This window comes from Drosophila subobscura, chromosome J, assembly GCF_008121235.1.
Source record: "Drosophila subobscura isolate 14011-0131.10 chromosome J, UCBerk_Dsub_1.0, whole genome shotgun sequence".
Taxonomy (NCBI): Eukaryota; Metazoa; Arthropoda; class Insecta; order Diptera; family Drosophilidae; genus Drosophila; species Drosophila subobscura.
In genome coordinates this window covers 11,435,801-11,456,027 of record NC_048532.1, presented here as the reverse complement: position 1 = coordinate 11,456,027, position 20,227 = coordinate 11,435,801, and the positions used below count along the sequence as shown (strand labels likewise).

At 46.6% G+C, this 20,227-nt stretch overlaps 2 protein-coding genes across 2 annotated transcripts; one reads left to right on the top strand and one right to left on the bottom strand.

Annotated features, from left to right (window-relative positions):
* Positions 1-4,305: 4,305 nt before the first annotated feature.
* LOC117895097 (mitochondrial dicarboxylate carrier) lies at positions 4,306-5,477 on the top strand. Its single transcript, XM_034802494.1, is given in 5 exon segments — positions 4,306-4,448; positions 4,511-4,659; positions 4,710-5,080; positions 5,145-5,300; positions 5,303-5,477. Coding segments are annotated over 4 exon segments (762 nt in total). The 5' UTR covers positions 4,306-4,448; positions 4,511-4,595; the 3' UTR covers positions 5,474-5,477.
* Positions 5,478-7,146: 1,669 nt separating this feature from the next.
* LOC117893864 (mitochondrial dicarboxylate carrier) lies at positions 7,147-8,370 on the bottom strand. Its single transcript, XM_034800634.1, has 4 exons — positions 8,034-8,370; positions 7,734-7,974; positions 7,534-7,666; positions 7,147-7,473 (listed from the first exon to the last, which is right to left on the bottom strand). Exons 1-4 carry the CDS (start codon positions 8,272-8,274, stop codon positions 7,162-7,164), a joined length of 927 nt encoding a protein of 308 aa, XP_034656525.1. The 5' UTR covers positions 8,275-8,370; the 3' UTR covers positions 7,147-7,161.
* Between the last annotated feature and the right edge of the window lie 11,857 nt (positions 8,371-20,227).

Below are 20,227 nucleotides of genomic sequence, written 5' to 3'. Positions count from 1 at the left end.
TCAGAGACATTGCCCCCTGTGGGGCGGGGGATGGGTCGGGTACGGCCTGCTTCCTGGCTCGAAAACCCCCCATTGGGGCCCAGCTTTTCGATGCACGACACGACATAGTTCCATTAAACTTTCGACGATAACGCGCCAAACTTTGCGCCCAGCAAAACTCTCAGTAATTTGCAGGAAGTCGGCCCCCCGTGCAGTTCCGACCCGTCCTGCCAATCTCCTCTCCATTCCCGGCCCGAGCTCCCAACCAAACCGAGAGAGGCCCTGGCTGGCCATAAGTTAGGCGCTGCACTAATCAAGCGTTGCATACCAGACCAGGACGGCACAGCAAAAGAACAGAAGAGAAGAGACCAGACCAGACCAGACCAGACCAAGCCCGAGGCTAAGGCAGTGGCAGAGGCAAAAACAGAGGCGGAGACTCCCAACATCGAGGCATTTATTAATAACGCTAACTTTAAATAACCCAGCAAAACTTAAGTCAAGTCCTTCCTGCCATGCCTGCAGGTCTCGCCTTGGTCCCTATGCGGTTGCCTGATAATTGCGCATACGCCACGCTGCCGTGCCAGGATGCATGCCTTGAGCCACAGGCATTTCTGGAATAGCTACACATCTTGCGGCTCGTGCGATGAATATTGTGTTGGAACTTGCGGAAGTAAGTTCCGATCGATTTGTGCTGCCTAGATCGATGGGAAGAAGTAGGAAATCGTACAGAAAGTTATTCAACTTGAAGGAGAGTATTAAGGACATTAACACCCATCTCAAATGCCGTGCATTCTCCTTCTCTTGCTAAGTGTTAGCCCCAGTTTAAAGGGTGTTTGACTGTCGCGTTTCGTTGCCTACTGCCTGTCGGCTTTTGGGGCCATTTCTCTTGTCCGAAAAACTGCAGCAATTCCCGAATTCGCAGCTGTTCGGATTGGGTGTTTGTTTTGTTATTATTATTGCAGCACATGTTGCCCAGATGCCGTATCGTGGCCAGGAAAGGCCGGGCCACTGCAAGGCCAGAACTTCACTCGACCCCAGTCCGGGAAAGGGCCAACTTATTTTTCAGCTACTATTAATCTTTCTCTTGGTTTTCTTTTTTTGGGTTTCTTTTTTGGTTTTTTTGTTTGGCTAGCTGCCAAGTTGCATTATCATAAAATGGAATTTTCGTAGCACCTCTGGCCGATTCGTGACTGGGGCCCGGCCTTTGAGTGACTTTTGCCACAGCTTTGACCATTTGATTGTTGCACCATCGGATACCTGTAACACCCTTTCGACAGCACACCCCTCTCTCTGCTGGGTCATTTACACTTGCTGCCACCTGATCCCTGTCGTCCGGGACGCTTACCCCCCCCCCTGTCGAGTGTTGATATTTTGCCCAAAAACATTTCTCAAAAAAGTTCAACACGAAAATTGCCTCGGATGGCGGTGCAGGGAATGCAGAGGAGGCGAGAGTGGAGTCAACCAGACAGGCCGCAAAAAAGTAGAAAATGTGGGAAGGGAAGGGGGAGGGGGGTGGAAAAAAGGGGAAAAAGAAAAGTGTGCTGGTAAAAACTTGATAGAATCTTCTTGTCCTACTGCCGCTCCACAGCTTGTCCTTCTCGCTAGCTGGTTGAGTTGCCAAGTTTGTCGGCTTGCAGCTGCAGTACATGTGGCTGAAGGCATCGACAGCACAGCCGCTGCAAGTCTCTTGTTTGTTATACTTGTCGAAAGTTTGCCAGAAGACGCGGATGGCCATAGGATGGGGATTGCGGTGGCAATATCTGGATATACCACACTGACAGACTGTTGCATGCGCTGCAACCGGAAGGCGCAGTGTTCAAAATATGAAAAAAGTTTCTGTCAGAAAACGAAAGAAAAAAGAACTGTGAATATATCAATATTATTCACACATTTATCTAAAGTTGCAATAAACATATGAAGACTAAACTATCAAGAAGTCATGAGATTATCTCGATGGGTGCTCCAAGTAGGAATTTATTTTCATTTTAATGTGTGGTTTGAGGAGATACATAAGTGGAGGAAACTATTTCTAATAAGCCATTTACCAGCTCTGATCAACTGCTTTAATTTCTCAAGCTATATTGAGCTGTTCTCAAGCAGCAGAAGGAAAAAACCTGACCAGAAACTACAGCACTTCCGCATGCAGATCAGCTGGAGAGCAGATCCTCGAGAGTGCTTTCATTGGGTGGCCGTGATGGCCTAAACAACTCCAATATGCAATTTTCTTCGAGTGCCAACTTTTTGTTGCTGCTCTCAGCCTCTTCACTATTCGCCCTAGTCAGGCCGCAAACTTTTCTAATAACCTAAGATACTGGCAAACAGACACGACCTCACATAACCACAGACACATGCGAGGGGCAGGAAGCATTGCCGGGGTGCAGAATAATATTTGCTACCAAAAAAATTGCAGAAAATACTTACACAACAGAGAGGGAGATGGGGCAGGAAGGTCTGCAGCAGGGCTATAAAACAACAGGACCAACAAAGGCCATCGATGTAGAGGCATATCAAATTGACGTGTTATTTCGAAAACTTTCAGGGAGAACGAGCGAGAGAGATGGCGTGTGAGACAGCTAGAGACAGATAGAGAGAGAGGGAGAGAGAGTGAGCATTAAATTTGCAAAAGTAAATTTGCCCCAGTAAGTGCAGGAAAGGGCTAGGTAGCGGGAGTGGGAGACAAAGAGAGAGAGAGAGAGAGAGAGAGAGAGTGAGTACTGTCTAAATGTGACTCTGCTTTGAGATCTCATAACAAGATGCTAATTTAGGTGTAGGGGAGACATGTACATGTACAAATGCCATTGAAGAGTGTTAGTTAGGCTAAGTGTGATTTCGGCAACCGATGGACACAATGCAGGGCCTGTCCTGACTCGTTTGGACAGTACTCACTCTGGATAGAGCTTGGCCGAGGCGAGGGCATACATACGTGATATATTATCTTGCATTACGGGCAAATTGAAAAGGCTAGCTGTAAAAGAAGGCACTGAAGAAAAAAGAGCAACTTCAAACACAAATAAAAGAGCGCATCGGAAAACAGTAATTTCGTTGCCAATGAACAAAAAGGCATTCGGAGGGTGGCCACTTGAGAGCTTACGCATTTCAGTGCGCTTCACTCCCCTCACACCCCACCAATCGAATGCAGTTATGACTATGACTAACTGTAAAAACGACAGAGAGAGTCAGTAAATAGGAGGATTGCTGCGTCCATTTATGACCAAGCAGCCATTTTTTAGTGTGCCACCAATAAAAAAGCTATATACATGCATAAGTCTATAAATATGTACATAAATACATACATATTTACGTACATAAATATCTAGTAAATATTTTTCGATGCTGTTTGTTCCCTTTGCATTTGTGCAATACTTGAATTGAAATTGAAGCCATTCAAATAAATGCGAAATTGATTGATTGAGCGCTTGATTGATGTTGCGCCATGGCAGAGTGGCGATTGTGCAACAAAAAAAAAATACATAAATAAATGCACTAATGAGGAAGGGAAACGACTCGCTGCCATAAATCCGCAGGAACTAGTTTATTTGGACACGGAATTACATATTTCGCCTTCAGTTCACTCAATTTAAGCGCAATTAAACTGTTTTTTCAGCGCATTATTTCACTTTTGTGCACTATATTTAAGAGCCTGACAACAGCTTTGTTGCCAGCGCTGAAAATAATCAATAATAAAATAGTAGGTGAGAATTTGAGTATATTTTATTTGGCCTACTTCCGCATCCTTACGAATTTCAGCCGAAAACAAGTTCAATTTACTTTATCATGGGTGCCAGAAAGTACTTATTTTAATTAACAATCCACAAACATGTACTACGGAATGTGTCTTTCCGCACAGCTAAGCTCTTCTTTGCCTGCCCTTTCACCCCCTTTGAAATAACTTTCAATTCCCCCTAATCTGACCAAAGTTGCAACCAATTTGGGAGAACTAAACTGTGCACATTCTCGCATTGGTGATGCCTAATGGGCGATGATAATGCCACGACAACTGTGTGTGAACAGAACAGCAGCCGGAGTAGAACACACTCGAAACTTCGCCAGGCGAGGGTGGTAGGGAGGGAGGTAGGGAGTGAGGGGAAAGTGAAAGGAGGAAGCACTGTCGAAGCCACCAAACTATGCCAAATTACTGAAAAGCCTTGCAACACCTGCGTTGCGTGGCAATAACTTCTTTGGACTGGCTGCGGGGAGGGACGCTGGAAAGTTTGGGCGGGCGAGTTGCCTCAATTAGTTCGAACTTGGACCAGCAGCAATTAGACAACACAGTCGAGTGCTCCTGTTAATGGCCGGAAGCTGAAATGACACATGTCGGAGTTGTCCACTTCGGACAGAGTTTCCTTTCGTTAAGCTGTCAGTATAGTTCTGTTCTGTCCTGTTCTGTCAGACCCCATAGCTACGACTGGAAACTCCCACAAGCTGGCGTGTCTGTACAAGTACTGCGACATCCTGCAGGAGGAACGAAGGTGTGAAATGATGGTGTGCACACTCTTTCGATCACTGATCCCGACTGATTGTGCTTTTCCAGGTTATATCCGCGCTGGTGGTGCGGCGGCCTGGCCGGGGCTACCACGCAGCTGTTCACGGCACCCTTCGACCTGCTGGAGACGCGCATGATGATCATCAAGCAGGACAGAACTCTGGCGCAGACTTTCCGTTTGGCCATCAAAGAACATGGTAAGACAGACGCATCGCCATCGCAAGACTGAAATTCTCCCTCCCTGCAGGTGTCTTCTCGTTATACGATGGCCTGAGCGCCCAGCTGCTGCGCCAGATGACCTACGTGGCGCTTCGATTTCATCTCTATGAGACCGGCAAGAGGTACGTGGATGAGTACAACTTCCTGCACAAGGTGGGTGTGGCCAGCGTGGCTGGCGTAGTGGCGGGTTGTGTGGGCATACCCTCGGAGCTGGTGAACATCAGAATGCACGTGGACCGGGCACTACCCGAGCGAAAGCGGCGCAATTACCGGAATGTCTTCCATGGCCTGTACACAGTGGCCCGCAATGAAGGTTGGACATCGCTCTACCACGGCGGAAGTTATTCATGCGCGCGGGCAGCTCTCATCACCATTGGCCAGAATGCGGTCTACGATCAGGTGAGGGAAACATAATCTAACCACCCATCCAACAGTTATCCCAATTGTCACTTTGTTTTCCCAGGCTAAAATGAATTACATGCACTACTTCGAGCTGACGCACGACAGCAAGGTGCTGCATGTGATCAGCTCCGTGTCGGCGGCCCTGCTCTGTGGTCCCCTGGTCCAGCCCATTGAGATCTTGAAAACGCTTCGCATGACCACCAGAGCCCCGGGCGGGGCAGGGCAAACAAGTTCTTTGCCTACATGATGCGCTTTGGGCCGCGAGGACTCTTTCGCGGCACTGTACCCAGTCTGATGCGAATGGTGCCGAATACGACCCTTACATTTGTGCTATTCGAACAGTTTCGCTTGTATTTCGGCTATTACGATGATGTACCCCAGGAGACTTAATAAAGTAGTCGCCCATGCCCGACCTACACATGTTTACCCACTCGAATCCGTGAAGGAAACTCCAATCAACGCCCATCTGAATGTTGGTTTAACCTCAAAACACGGCCAGCCAGCGAGCCAGCGAGCCAGCGAGAGAGCACTCGTAAGTCAAACATTTGGTGCACTTCCTGGCCTCTGCCACGACTTCTGGCCACGTATTTATTTGCAAAACAATCTCGGCCAAAGCAACCTCAAATATACGGTGCATGCACCTCTATAAAGCATTCAATTCCACATTGATTGCACAACCAACCACCAACCAACGGACAACCGACCCCCCACTTGCCCCACTCTCTCACCCGGTGCTGCCCACCGAAAACGGGTCAACGGTGCGTATGCGTATTATTTAATAATGCAAAACGTTGTGGCTCGTGCACCGTTCCCCGTGTGCCAAACCGCCTGCATAAATACAAACTATGCAAATTATTTTAATGGCAAACAAAATGTGCAAGCCTAGCGCCTAATAACCTGCCAACCGACACAGAAAACACCAGAAACAACCGACCCCTGAGCCCCGCCCAAGCCCGTATTCCGTATTCCGTATTCCGTATCTTTCGCATTTACCAGCTGAGGCAAAACCTCATTGTGGATGCAATCGCAAGTCAGTCATAAACTTGGCTGAGAGCATTTATGCAAATAGAGAGTGGGAGGGAGAGCGGGCGGGAGAGCGGGCTGCTTGCCTCTAAGTGCAAGTTTGTGTGTTGGCGTTGGCTTAGAAGTGGGCTCTGGCTGGAAGGTGAGTGCGAGGCACTTTTAATGGCTGTTGTAGTGATGTGCCTGAAAGGAAATATCCCCAAGAAAATATCAAACTCACTTGCAGCGAAACCTCACGTGTTTTTGACTATATTTACATGAATTTCCACGATATATTCCCAACTGATTGCCATCGCTAGAGGCAAAGAACCCCCCGCTTAGCTGTCGCTCCATGTACATATGTATGTATATCCCGCAATTCGCCACTAATTTGGTTTCATTGCGTCGCATTATTCTTATTTTTCCGCGTTTCCCCTGGCCTTAAATTGCCTACTTACAAATTCAATTTCCACAATGATTGCAATCACGATTAAAGGATGGGAGTGACGGACTAGAACTGTGCGAAGCATATGGAGGGGTGGTGCGACACATGGTGTGCACCCACCCACCATCCATCCATCTCTCTCTCAACCATACGTGAAACATTTACCTCGCATACGTGACACGACACTCCACGACAAAACGTTGTTAGACGCAAGCGGATAACTCGAACAAGGGAACTCAAACTCCTCTCCCGCCAACCTACTATCCTCGCTGTCAGGGCATTGTTGCTCATACGCCTAGTTGTCATCATACGTTCCTACCCTCCCCTCCAGTGGGTCCTTGCCTGCTGGCATCTGAAAACTATGCATGGGACACGTGCTGGCATTTGGCCCCCAACTTTGGTGGCACACAACTGGGTCCCCAGCAGCGGCAACGAGTTGGACAAACTAATGTTCATTAGTCACGTTGCGAGTGGTAATCAATTTATAATGTGAGCAGTTGCGGTTGATGTTTCTGATAGCAAAAGGATGGCACACCATGAGCCAGCCAGACGGAGGCCCCATCCTGGGTCAATGATCTTTCGGTGCAACTTTAAACTCTACTTTCCATGATCCTCTCTCTCACTCGCTTTATTAATCCTCCACATAGCCGAAGCGTAGCCTCAGCTGTTCGTAGATAATAAAGAGACTTATGGTGGCCGGACCTTTGCGCAACATGGTCGGAGCCAGGCCACGAAAAGGGCTGAGAATGCCAAACCTCATCATGTACATGCAGGCATGGAAAATGCTACGAAACTCCCCGGGTCGGGCATTCATCATCAGCGTCTTCAGCACATCGAAGGGGTGCGAGATAATGGACGAGAAGATCGAGGATATCAGGGAGCTGTCAAAGTGCAGCACGAAACCGTCTTCCATATCAAAGGTTTCGCTCAGCTCTGTTTTGACCTTGATGGGGAGAGGATTGTGTGTCACATCTGGGTTGAGCTATCCCAAGTTTGCACTCACAATGTCGTAGAGCGCTAACTGGCCACAGGTGCCCACCGAGGCCTTGAGTGCCGCCGCTGTTCCACCAGCGTAAAAGGCCCGCCAGCCCTCCTCCCTGGGTATTCGGATGAGGGCATCGAAGACGTGCCTATAGCTGCGGGTAACGGGAAGGGGAATGACATTATTGCTGCTCACAGCTCAAGCAAAAGGTTTAGAGTTACTTGCGTCGTTCCGCCTCGCTCTCCTTCATGTCGTTCTGCATTCGCACATTGATCAGATCCGTGGGTATGCCGCAGATCGAGCCCACCGCACCGGCAAAGCCGGCCAGGGCCAGTTTGGCGAAGTTATTGTCACGTATGGGCTCTGCATAGCGGCCGGCCTCGTAGATGCCAAAACGGATATTGGTGCAAGTCATCTGCCGCAGGGCAGTTGCCGAGAAGCCGTCGTAGAAGCCCATAAACCCTGTCACGAAACCCTAAATCATTAGTCGGGGAAGTAGTTGTAGCGTTCCTTCAGCTAACCTCGCAGTCGAATCACCTTTGCGGCTGTTTCCACCATTCCCTTCTTTGTAACTTGCGTCTGCATGTGGGACTTGACCAGATCTATGGGTGCCACGAAGCAAGCGACGGAGGTGGAGGCTACGCCACCTGACCACCAACGTGCACGCGGTTCCGATGGCTCAACGCATTCCTCGGATGCCTCCAGAACGATGTGATGGACTGTGCGATAGTTGTCACCAAGGTCCTTGTCCGTATGGGGCATTCCTCCAAGAAGACACTCGGTAAATTCCTGAACTTCAGAATACTCGATCACATGTCATGTCATTTGGAATGTTGAGTTGTCTGGCAAAGGGAAGTCTTTTGCTCCTCGCATTAACTCTCTTTCGGGGAGCTCTCTTTGTACTTTATTTTCTCGTTTATTTCCCTACACTGTATCCGAGCTTTAATGGCTGCGCCACGTTGATAAGGAACGTCCATTCCGCCGTGCACAACTTTTGACTTGAATGCCTTTTCAGTATTAAACTCCGCCCAACGCCCAATGCGCAACGCCCACCATCCACCGGCCAGCGGCAAGGACAGCGACCAGCTTATAAATCTAAACAAGCTCAGTTGGCGGCCAGTTGCATAAGTTTACAGTTACAACTCCGTTGCACCGCTCCACCCGATCTGCAGGCAGGCAGGCAGGCAGGCAGCGCCATGCATTCCAGCAGGTCTCCTTCGACTACATTTTCCTTGGAAAAGTTTCTGCACCCACGCGGTTTGGTCGTGCGCATAGTTTTATGCCTCCTTCGTACCGGTGCACGTCCTCGGAGTGGGCGCAATGGGCACCCCGTCCAATCACCTGTGTGGCAAGCACCAGCCACCCGCTGGGCGAGCAAAATGGTTTCCCCGTTTCGCAGTGCGACGATGACGATGACGATGACATAATAAACGAGGTTACCGCCAGCGAGCGAACTTGTTCCTCTACTTTGTCCTGCCCAAAGTTCTAGCACTGCCCTGCGTTTTTTTGGCCCTCCCTCTTCCGGCTGAGTGCGTGGGTATAACGTGTTTAAGTAGACGTTCGTAACAGACTGCATATTGTTATCAGATTTCAAAGATCATAAGAACTTTGCACAACAATTAAACCATTTTCAAACAGAAGTTTTGCCACTTTTCAAAGTTTTAAATCTGTTCACGAGATATCAGCCAAGTCTTTACCGCGAGCACAGCCCCAAAAACCCGTCGGCACTTGGCACTTTTTTGTCCGCTCTACGGCTAATGTTGGACATTTGTCGCTGTCCTTGCAACCCATCCTATTTTGCATACTCGACACGCTCCGCTGGCACTCAGTTCCGCATCCCCAGCCGCTCCCTCTCCACTTTACATGCATTGACAAGTTTTTGTCACGTTTTTGGTGGCGTTGGAAATTCGAGCAACTTTTTCGCAACACGCACTTATCAAAAGTGCCTTCGACTCTGGTGCTGCCCCCGTGCTGCCCCCGTGCTGCCCCCGTGCTGCTGTTGAAAGAGTTAATGAGGCATCTGCAGGCGCAGAGGAGCAGCAGCTTGAGGTGGACACCTGACCAGCTCTTGAGAAGTCAACTTTTCTAATTAAATTTTACAAACATAATGCCACACAACGCTCTCTGCCCCGAGAGAGAGAGAGAGCGAGAAGGGAGGAAGCAGCGCTTCGTGCTGGCATAAAAACAGTTGGCAAGTTGACACTCGCTTATCATTTCCGTTTCCGGCAGTCGACAGACGGCAGGGGGGGGATTGTGGACAGCCGCATGATGTCTGCTGTCCGTTGTCCGTTGTCCGCTTGCCCGGCACACACCCACACACAGCAGGCAGAACTTTTGTGTAATGAGAGAGGAGGCGTAGAGGACGTGAAACGTTTTAATTGTCAACGCCCCGAGTGGTGGGGACTTACGAACGAGTAAGTGCCTCGAGAATGCGATTGCAGCAGCAGACCAGTAACAGCTCTCTGTGTCCAGTAATCATTAATTGGCATTACCATGGATGAGGGAGCTGAGGGAGCTGAGGGAGCTGAGGGAGAAGTGCGGACAGCATGGATTGTGCCACTGACAAACTCTTTTTCCACACACACACTCCAACCTCCCACACCCACACATCACTTGATGAATTGTGCTTAATTGCAATTCATTTGATATTGACACTTTCGAGTGGCTTGCCGGACTTGCTCGCTCGCTCTGCCACTCTCTCTCTGGCGTCCTGCCTGGAATGCCACAATCTGCTGCCTACTCGAAGACGCGCCTGGCCGTGCCAAATTGTCATTGATTAATGTCAACACACACACACACACACACACACACACTGGGACACACTGGTCCCCAAATCGAGCATGAGGCGAGCGTTTGGGGGCGTGGGGACATGGAGCGGCGAAAGTTGTGTTCTCGAGTGCAAAGCAATTAATTTTGCTGTATGCACTTGAATGGAAACTGAAGAGTGTCGCCACACCAGAGTCGCTTCTACGCCCAACTATGCACATTCTCTTATGTATACCCGTACATATGTGCATGGACGTGCACATAAATATATTTATTCAAAGTGTTTTTGGGGCAACTTCAACAAAATGAAAGAGGCAAAAGGAGGTGCTCCGCTCTCTCTCTCTGCACCTGCCTCCCATGTAATCACAGTTTGGCATGCCAGCTGCATTTAATCCCGCGAATTACATATGATGCCATGGCGTGCCCGATTTGTTTGATTTGTGCCCCGTACCCAGGGCTCTGTACTTTAATAATGTAATCCTATATATTTAGGGTTTAAACAGCGGAAGGGAAAGGTGTAAGCAATGTTTAACTTTAACGTTTTAGCGCGGAACACTGCAATGTAAGCGAATTAAATGCATATCTCATTGTGGGACTAATTTGTGGAATTTTTCCCAGATCAGGTAACCAGCGTTCAAGTAGCCGAACGGACGGTTCATTGTCCCTGTGTCAACTGCCAACAACAGTTGGCTTTGAGCCGTGCCTCTTGTTTGGCACCCCAGGGAACAGAGAGACCAGGAAGCCGAGGCAGAAGCTAGGATTCGCTGCATTCCAAATGTCAGTCAACCTGCTATTGCCGGCAGCGGCAACGGCAACGGCAACGGCAAAGGCAAGGGCAACGGCAGCGGCAGTACCGTACCAGCCAGCATATTTTTCCAGCCATTCTTACTGGCATTTTTCTTCATTTCGCTGCAGCGTGGCCGGATGATGAGTTTTTAATGCTGCTTTGTTTTTGTCGATCGCCTGTCCGCCCCGTTCCTTTTTCCGACTGTTTCCCCTGTCGTGTTTAGGAGACTGGCACGCAGCTTTCCCGGCTGTCAGGCTGTCAGGCTGTCAGGACGGGCAGCGGCGGCCCAATTTCGAAACTTACTTTTCCCGGTTGTGCCCGGTTCCCCTTCCGATATGCGTGCCAAACTGTTGCCAATGTGTCCGTGTTCCTGTCCGTAAGTTGTCCATGTCCCGTGTATGTTGACGCGAATGTTTCCGCCTTTTGCCAGTTTCCGTCAAAGGAGGGACGCCACTCTTTTTGAGATCAAGTAGAAAGGAGTGTAGGAAGTGGTGCACAATCAATTTCGATTTCGAGTCCACACAGCCCACACACACACACACAAACCCGATTCTGAACCCAACTCTACTTGAAGTCCATCCTGCGGATAGCAGAGCCTGATTTGTCCTGCTTACGTATGCAGGCCGCAGTTCGAGTTGAGGCACAAACTTTTACATCCAGTTAATTTACATTGTAATTTCCCATTGATGTCCTTAGCGGCAATACAAAAAAAGAAAAAGCAAATTGTGGGAAGGGAAAGGCAAACACAAAAATCCCCGACAAAAGCTCAAGGATTTGGCCAATACAAATACATAAAAATTGCAATTTGCATTAATTATGCAAAATTATGCGGAGCTGTCCTCTCTGCCCTGCCCTGATCCCCTGCTTCCGATATTTATAAATTTTATGCGTCGTTAAATGTTTGGCCACAATTCTCAGTCCGACTCTTGGCGCAGTCCTTTGAGTCCTCTGTTCCGCTCTTTTGCGACCATTCAACTGGAAATTATGCAAAACTTCAAGTCCAAAACTTTTCCTCAAGCTTGTTGTTTATAAAATGTTCGAGGGAAAATCGTTTTTTTCGCGCATTGTTCTCTGTTTGCTTTTATGACCTTTTTCCTAGCTCTGTCCTGCCTGGCATTTCATCAAATTAGTCGGGGATTTGAGTAGGCATTCGAGGCCCTTTGCGGAAACGAAATTTACAAATTGGCCAACGAAATGAGTTTATCCTTACAGCAGATAATGTAATTCTCTCATTTGAATTGTGTGCTCATGAATATTTATCAATAGTTTGCATGAATTATTGGTAAGGAATTAAATATGCTAAACTATTATCGTATTTATATTTATCTATACAAATTAATTAGATTCGCACATTGTAATAATAATTATGCTGTCTGACCTACGGGCCAAAACAATTGGTTGATAAACATTTTCCGCGAAACGCCAAACATAATTTATAAATCTGCGCAAATCCGATATAAATCATCCTTAATAAATGTGGAATACATGCTCCCTGTCAGATGGGACATGTTTGGCTGGGATCAATAAGTACAATTACATTACTTTCGCTTGTTCGGCTTTCGTTGAGCCTATTCTGTTCCCTAGTAACCCCAATACACACAGCGTTGCCCAAGTGGCTCCCACATTAATGTAATTTCCTGGATGGCTCCATTGTATTTGTGATTACGCCGAGCCACGCAGCTGCGGTTGGGAACAACACACGAAAACGAGTTAGAAATATGTACATATTTCTTTATATGCCACAAGTAACACCGGATGGACGGGCATGGGGTCCCTTTTCTTTGCCATCTTTTGCTCATCCCTCCTCTCACTTTTCTTTTCAATTCGAGCAAAACAAGATGAAGTATGAAATATGATGTAAAATGATGTGATTACAGTTGAAAATGTACAACAAAAAATAACAAAAAGAAACGGGGTAAAGCGTGGAGCGAGACGAGGGTACGGAGAACCTTTGAGAGGCGAAGACACATGATGTTGTGAAGGTAACCAAAAAGAGAAATGGCACAGAGAAAGTGTGGAGAAGAATGGCAGGGTTGGTTAGGGGTTTGGGGGATGCCAGTAGCAACAGCAGCAGCAAGAACAAACATGTCAGGCCATAAAAATGAGCGCAGCTCGTTTGGGGCAAAAACATTGCCGTACATGTTGGCAGAATTGTGGGCGTGGTCGGACCGCATGAGGAGAGGAGCGTAGGTGTAGGTGGAGGTGTTCGTGTTGCCGAGATTGACACTTTGCGAAATGGGTTGAGTAATTCCTATGATGAATTATCTGAAGCAGAAACGAGCACGAGAACAAGTGCAGAACAAAGAAGGTTAAGGATAAATAGTTGCTGCAACTTTGGAGACGTTTATGCGAATTTTATTGACTAAGAACAACACAAGATTTAAGGGAACTTTAACTCTTGGTTTTTTAATGAAAGGTAACACCAGTCCCTATCCACTCTCCACTCGAACTTCAATTAGTTTTTGGGATGCACTTCTGCTCTTGATATTTAATTCAAACTGAAGCACCCTGTAGCTCGCTTTAGTGCTGCTGCATGAGTGATGAAGTGATTTTAAAGTGCGTGAGTTGGTTTTTAAATTAATTTTACTCGTTCTCACTCGTGTTCAGTAGCAAAGGGGGGAAAAAACACAGCCACGGACGGCTGCTAATTAATTGCACAACATTTTGGCCGATTGGTCAGGTTGATGTTGTACCTGCAGCCAGCCTTTGACCCCGATTCAGTGAAAAAGAGAGCAGCAACAACAGCAACAAAAAAAGAGGGAAAAAACTGTTCAGCTTTTGGGGTTGTCAAATGAAAAATTACCGATTTAAATGGCGGTCGCTGCCAGCGGTATCTCCCCATCTCTGTCGCTTTTCAACTCTAACTGCCAGTCGTTTGTCGACTTCAGGAAGGCCAGCCCCTGGCTCTGTTTCTCTCTCCCTCTATCTCCATCTCTTTGACTGACGACTGCGTCTGGTGTCCGTCCGTCCGTCCGTCTGTCTGTCTGTCTATCTGTCTATCTGTCGGTGTGGGCCACATGCTGATGAACACGTCTTGTCAGCGGCTAACGAGCGCCACTTACACGCTCAACAATCACTTAACCTCAATTGTTGCTTCTGAATAAAAAATATAAAAAAAACGAAGGCGAAGCATGAGGAGGAGGCAGCAGCAACAACAACAACAACAGCAAAATAAAGGCAAAAGTGTAAAAGGCAATGCCAACGGCTTCCTCTCATTGCTCCTCCAGCTTGCTGCTCTGCTCTGCTCTGCCAGTTTTGCTTTTGTGTTGGCTGCGTGTAAATATACTTAATTAATTAACTGTTTTTTTTTGTTTGCTCACTCGCATCTCTGTCTGTGTGTGTGTGTGTGTGTGCATGTGTGTACGAGTGTGTTTCCGTATTTGCAGTGAAAATATTTACTAAAACGAAAGTGCAGCTTTCAGTTTTCTGCTGCTGTTCGCAAAAAATAATTCCTAAGGAAATTTTCCATTAGAATTGGCATAATCTTCACTCTGATAAGTGCATCCTTAGATGCCCATTCAAAAGGTATTTTGAGTGGATTTCATAGAGTATAACCACCTCGACAAGATAAACGAAGAGTACTCATATTTTGTTCCCTTTGCTTGGCTTTGCTTTGCTCTCTTTCCTTTCACTTGATAACCCTATTTCTTCTCTCTTTTTTTGTAGCTCTGGCAGCACCCGCTTAATGTAATCAAAATGCCACGGCTGGAATGGCAATTTCTGTACCGTTAGTGCTGTTGCTTCTGGTGCTGCCACTGCTGCGGCAGCCTGTTCCTGCAGGCAATGCCTTTCCGGGCCATGGAGCTGCCAACCCAACAAATTGACAATGACGCAGAATAGTGTCGCATGAGGGTGGGGGTGGGGGGATGATGGGCAGACTGCTGCTGGTTGGACTCTGGGAATTGTGAGCTAGTTTGCCGTGTAATAAGCAATTATGGCGCTCAAGCAAAGCCTGGCAATTAGCTAGATTTCTGCCAAGTTGAGCCTAATCGAGTGCAACTGCAGCTGCAACTGCTGCAAAGAGAACCAGCCACTGGCACTGCAGCAGGCTGCACATGTGCCTGGTTGCCTTGCCCCCAAGGCCATCCATCCCACGAAAGGGCAAACTTGGTATCGAGTAAACCTCTTAAAGTTTGGCTCAGGCTCAGCTCCGCTCTCGTGGAGCGCTGCCAGCTAATGCAAATTGAATTCTCCCTCCGACACGAAAGCGCACCCCCTGCTAATGGAATTTAAAAATATGCAGCCCTCTGCTGCTGCTGCTGCCCACCCCCTTTTTCCACTCTTCCATACAAAAAACAGCAATCAAGCAGGGCTCAAGGTGGAGCAGCAGCAGCAGCAGCAGCAGCAGGAAAAAAAGAAAAAATTAGCAATTAAATTGTAAGGGCAACCTGAAAACAGTTTTCCCCCAGTTCCATCGACGGCAGCGGGCAGCGGGCAGCGGGCAGCGGGGGTGGCTGTGTCACTGCGTTATGATTTCATTAATTTAAAGGTAGCAAAAGCAGTATAAGTGGAAGACCAAGGGGAGAGGAGAACAAGTGGAGAAAGAAACAGAAAGAGGGCGAAAAAGTTGCGTCGTGTCCTTGTCGAAGTTTGTGCCGCCGCTGCTGCCGCCGCCGCCGCCGTCGCCGCAGCTCCTGCTGCTGCTGCTTCTTGGCAATTAGCAAAATGTGACGCGGCTGTTGAGCAACCCGAGTCGAGTTTGGGCTTAGTTTAAGCAGCAGCAGAAGTATTAGGAGCAGCAGAATCAGCACTAGCGGAATCACTATAAATAAAGTACTGCCAAAACATAAGAGCAGCAGCATTGCTGCGGTTTTTGCCATCAGTATTCAGTATCAGAATTCTAGAGTATCAGTATTCTATAACAACAATGAATAAAGCAAATCACCTGCAATGACATGCTTCTACTGCTCGCTTCCTGACTCCCAGCCCTCACTGATTTTCAACCATCCAAAATCTCATTAGACGCTGCTCTTCTTACTGACTCACTTTACTTAAATTATAATAAAAATGCGATCTATCGTGGAATGTGCTTTAAGCCAGCTGCTGCCTCATTTAGCCAGTACTTAAACAGCAGCCACGGTTTGAAGTGGCCTCAGGGTCCTCCGAGCCGTTACGGAGGCGGAAATGTTGTATTATGAACAACAGCAGCCGTAGCAGCAGGAGCAGCTAAAAGTTGTTTTTGAATAGCTAAGCAGTGTTGAGAAGGCTCGTGAAGAGTGTTGATAACTGGGCAAAAGAGCTGAATAATAAGGCAGCAACTTTAAAAGTCGAGAGGTTAATTATATGTATACTGTGGATAGCTCCCTCGTGAGTGGTAACCCCAACCTGTTCTACCACCATATGGCCGTCTGTCATGGATGGCCAGAGGGGAGCTCTCCACGTAGAAAATCCATTTCACCGTACAAAGGTGTGTTCATGCTGATATTCGTGGTGGTTCCTGCGCATTTTTAATCCGTAATTTAATACCACATCTGCCATGCATCCTCAATCCTATTATGGTCCTCTCTGCCATGGGCATTGCCAAAAAGGGCATCAAATTCGCTTTCTCCTCTTTGCCGTTCGACGTCAATCGATGATGTGTGATGATGGCGCCTCGCCTGATTAAAAATTCATCAAAGCCAACGAAGCTTTAAAGCAAATAAAGGAATTCATCAAATTACTGCGCTGGTTCGAATAAAAAATATATATTTGTATGTATGTATAAAATTTCGCCCGCAACGAAGCAAACATTGTGAGCAAACGGCAAACCAAGCGGATGGATGAAATGAAACCAAAGTGAGTCCGGACCTGGTACTGGTGAATGGTTGTAAATTAAATTGCGAAAATATTACACAAATATTTGCACTCAATAAAAGCAAATTGCGTTTGTTTGTACGCAAGTAAATAAAGAACACAAAGTCGCCAGCAAACAGAAAGAGATCAACCGAGTGACACTGAGAGCGGGAAGGCCCCAGATAGAGGTGGACTTTTCTAGAGAGCGTAAAGTAGAGTGGAGAGAGAGGTACGGCAAGGGCTGCCTGTCGCTTCCGATTCCAAATCCAAATTGCAAATAACATCAAGCAATTTGTATCTACATTTTGCTACAATTTACAACTGACACAGAAAATTGAGGGAAATTCTGTTTGTTTATTAGCCAGCCATTCAGACGGAATGATTTCCTCTGTGTCACAAAAGTTCAAAGAATTTTTTGTCAGCCTCTCCCCAATTTCTTTTGTGCCTTTTGAGAAGAGAGTCGGAAATTTATTAAACAACTTTTAATTTGATTAAGGCCAAAGGAAAATCAGAGACAGGACAAGAAAAATTAATTTTGAATGTTCTTAATGCATAATTAATTGATTTCCCCGCTAAAACAATTAAAATAAATGCCGAAATTGAGACGGAAATTGTTTCAAGAATTAGCTAAGCGAAACAGAGACACAAAAGTTGAAAGGGCAACGACAAAATGAACGTGAAGCGGAGCTGTAATTAAAGCAAACAAATGGAGGATGAACAAAAATGGTCGGAGAATAGGTAACTTTAAGTGAAATAAAAGAGAGAAACAACGAGTGGCAAGTGGGAGGCAAATTTGTAATGAAAACGCACAGTTGAAACAGAAGCCACGCAGCTGGTTTTGAATTCGAAGTAAAGCAAAGTAAAATGAAAGCTGAAGTAATTTAAACTAGTTAGAGACGAGCGCAGAGAGGAGAGGGAAAGCAATTAAAAGGAAAAATAATCTGTATCTGTATATTAAAGTATTCAAATGTTTTTACTTACTCAAAGGATCGGGTGAATATGTTCTGAAATAAAGTAAAGAAGGGAAAAATGTAAATATAAATATTTATAAATATAATTATAGAAGTTGTACCCACAAAAAACTAACTAAATTCAAGACAAATTTAATTTCTTTGCAGCAAACTAAAGCGCAAAACAATTCCTAAGCCCTGACCACCCTCTGCCTTCCTCTATCTGCTCACCTTCCGGGCCGCTTAACATTCACAACTAAGAGTTATTCCATTTATTGTCGACAGTCGGTAGCAGCCAGGACCAGGGCCAGAGCCAGCAGCCAGGCCAGCAGTCAAGAGCATAATCCATGGTTACGCCCACAAAGCATAATTCAATTTGGTCAATCAACTGCAACACTTCGAGAGCAGTAAGCAGTAAGCAGTAAGTTTACGACTGTGCACATGCCAACATACATATACAAATATGTACATATAACTCAGAGGAGAGCGGTCGAGCGGTGCTGCCTATTGAACACGATGAATTTATCGCTCGACATTCTAGTTTATGATTGATGAGATTTCCAGCAGAGCAGCATACCGGAGTGGGGTCTGGGCTGGGACTGGGACTGCCGCTGTCTGGTGGGACATGCAAATGCCAAATGCTAATGAATTCATTCAACATACAACTTCAAAAGTCATAAATACCCCGAGTGCCTGCCTGACTTCATGCAACGTTAACTGCTCCCCGTGTGTGTACGGGTGTGTGTGTATGTGTGTGTGCTTCAGGACGGAGACAAACTCATTTCCGTCACTGACACAGTCACTGACTTCATTTAATTTTCAAATTTTCAACTCAAGAGTCCAAAACGAGGTTTTGCTTTTTTTTGCTAACCTCCCATTCAGTCGGCGACCTTTTGTTTCAGTGTAGCAAAGTGAGACGAACGAGCAGGAGCAGCACCCAGCAGCCAGCACCCAGCAGCCAGCACCAGTCGAGTACCGAGTCGTGTCCCGAGTGCTGGGCAGGAGCCAAAAACAGAGTGAAACAAGACAAAATTTATAGCCACGCATAGGTGACGGGGTCGCCGACTGTTTTACATTTTTGCATTTTTCATGTTTTTCCCTGCCATAAAGTTCTGTATGCCAGCAGGGAGAGCTGGTAGATGCTGGTCCTGAGCGGCACTGGAAGACAGCATAAAAAGTATGATAAATTAGCATATTACGCATACGCCGTGTATGTTTTGTGTACATCTGCGGGATGGTTGTCTCTGTTTGGATGTTGTTCGGGTCGGTCTCCTGCTCCTCCTCCTCCTGCATGACTGTATGTGCTGCATAATTATGTGCTTAAAGCAATTAGTACGGGAAGCAGAGAGCGACGGAGTTTAGCGCCTGCCAACAGTGCATTACGAGCCCGGTGCTCGGGGGACAGCTCAGGACTCTGAGTATGACTTGACAAGAGCTAATACATTTTTGATTGAAACAGCAGCCTCATTTGCTTAGGTACTTAAGGCTCAAAATCAAATTAACTTTACGCTAAAATAAAACTGCCTTTGCAGTTATTTTCCACATAATTACCGCAAACCCCGCGACCTACTCAGATACAAAATTGTTTTCTAAGAATTTGTATATTTATTTATATGTAAATTGTCTACGCCCAGAGAAACATCGAACTTATCTAATCTTCTTCCTGCTTTCTGGCCCCCAAATACATTCCCTTTTACTGCAAAACTGACTCAACACGCTTCGATTCGCATTTATTTGAGTTAATTGAAGAGACAAAGGCAAGACAACCACAATGATGTGAAGGCATTTTCCATTTAATTCAACTTTTTGCACATGGAATTGCTTACGCATCATTTTGCCCCCCAAGGAAATGGCTTTGACTGGAAAACAAACGAACTGTTGCATAATGTTTTGCGGACACTTTCCACTTCATTTATCAACGATTTTCGGCCGAAACAAAGTCCCCAAATGTAGCAAATCCAAATGGCTACATTGTGCAATTGTCTTGGCCAATTAATCTGCGAATCGATATTTGAATCGTGTGAAAGGGAGTATCCAAATGGGAAGAACACCTTTGATACATTGAATTGGGTAATTTGGGTAGCATAAATATAAATCAAAGCCTGCGGGAAAACCTCTGGGGATATGTATATCAGCATACCCGCAGCACGCTCTCATCATATTTGTCATTGCTGCCTGCTGCATATGGTAATCGGGAGATCTCTCATCGCGTTCGTCTTTGCTGGCAGTTTACGCTTATTGTCAATCAATCAGTTGCATCAATTTCATTCCAAAACGTAAGCATTTTCCATAGTCAGTCACAGAGAGAGGAAACGGTTGCCAGGGCTAAAGCTTCACTTATTTTCCCCACTTCTGTCTGGCGTTTACCCAAATTTGCCTCGTTATTTCTGCTGAAAAATGGTGCGCGTGCCACAAGTACCACTCGTCTGCCACCAAACAT

What these genes read in the sequence shown, in the direction of transcription:
- LOC117893864 (XM_034800634.1), bottom strand. Translation starts at nt 8,274, where the DNA reads ATGCCCCATACGGACAAGGACCTTGGTGACAACTATCGCACAGTCCAT. An exon ending in AAAGGTGATTCGACTGCGAG is followed by an intron (nt 7,975 to 8,033) that starts GTTAGCTGAAGG and finishes GTTTCGTGACAG; the next exon opens with GGTTTATGGGCTTCTACGAC. An exon ending in AGCGAGGCGGAACGACGCAA is followed by an intron (nt 7,667 to 7,733) that starts GTAACTCTAAAC and finishes CGTTACCCGCAG; the next exon opens with CTATAGGCACGTCTTCGATG.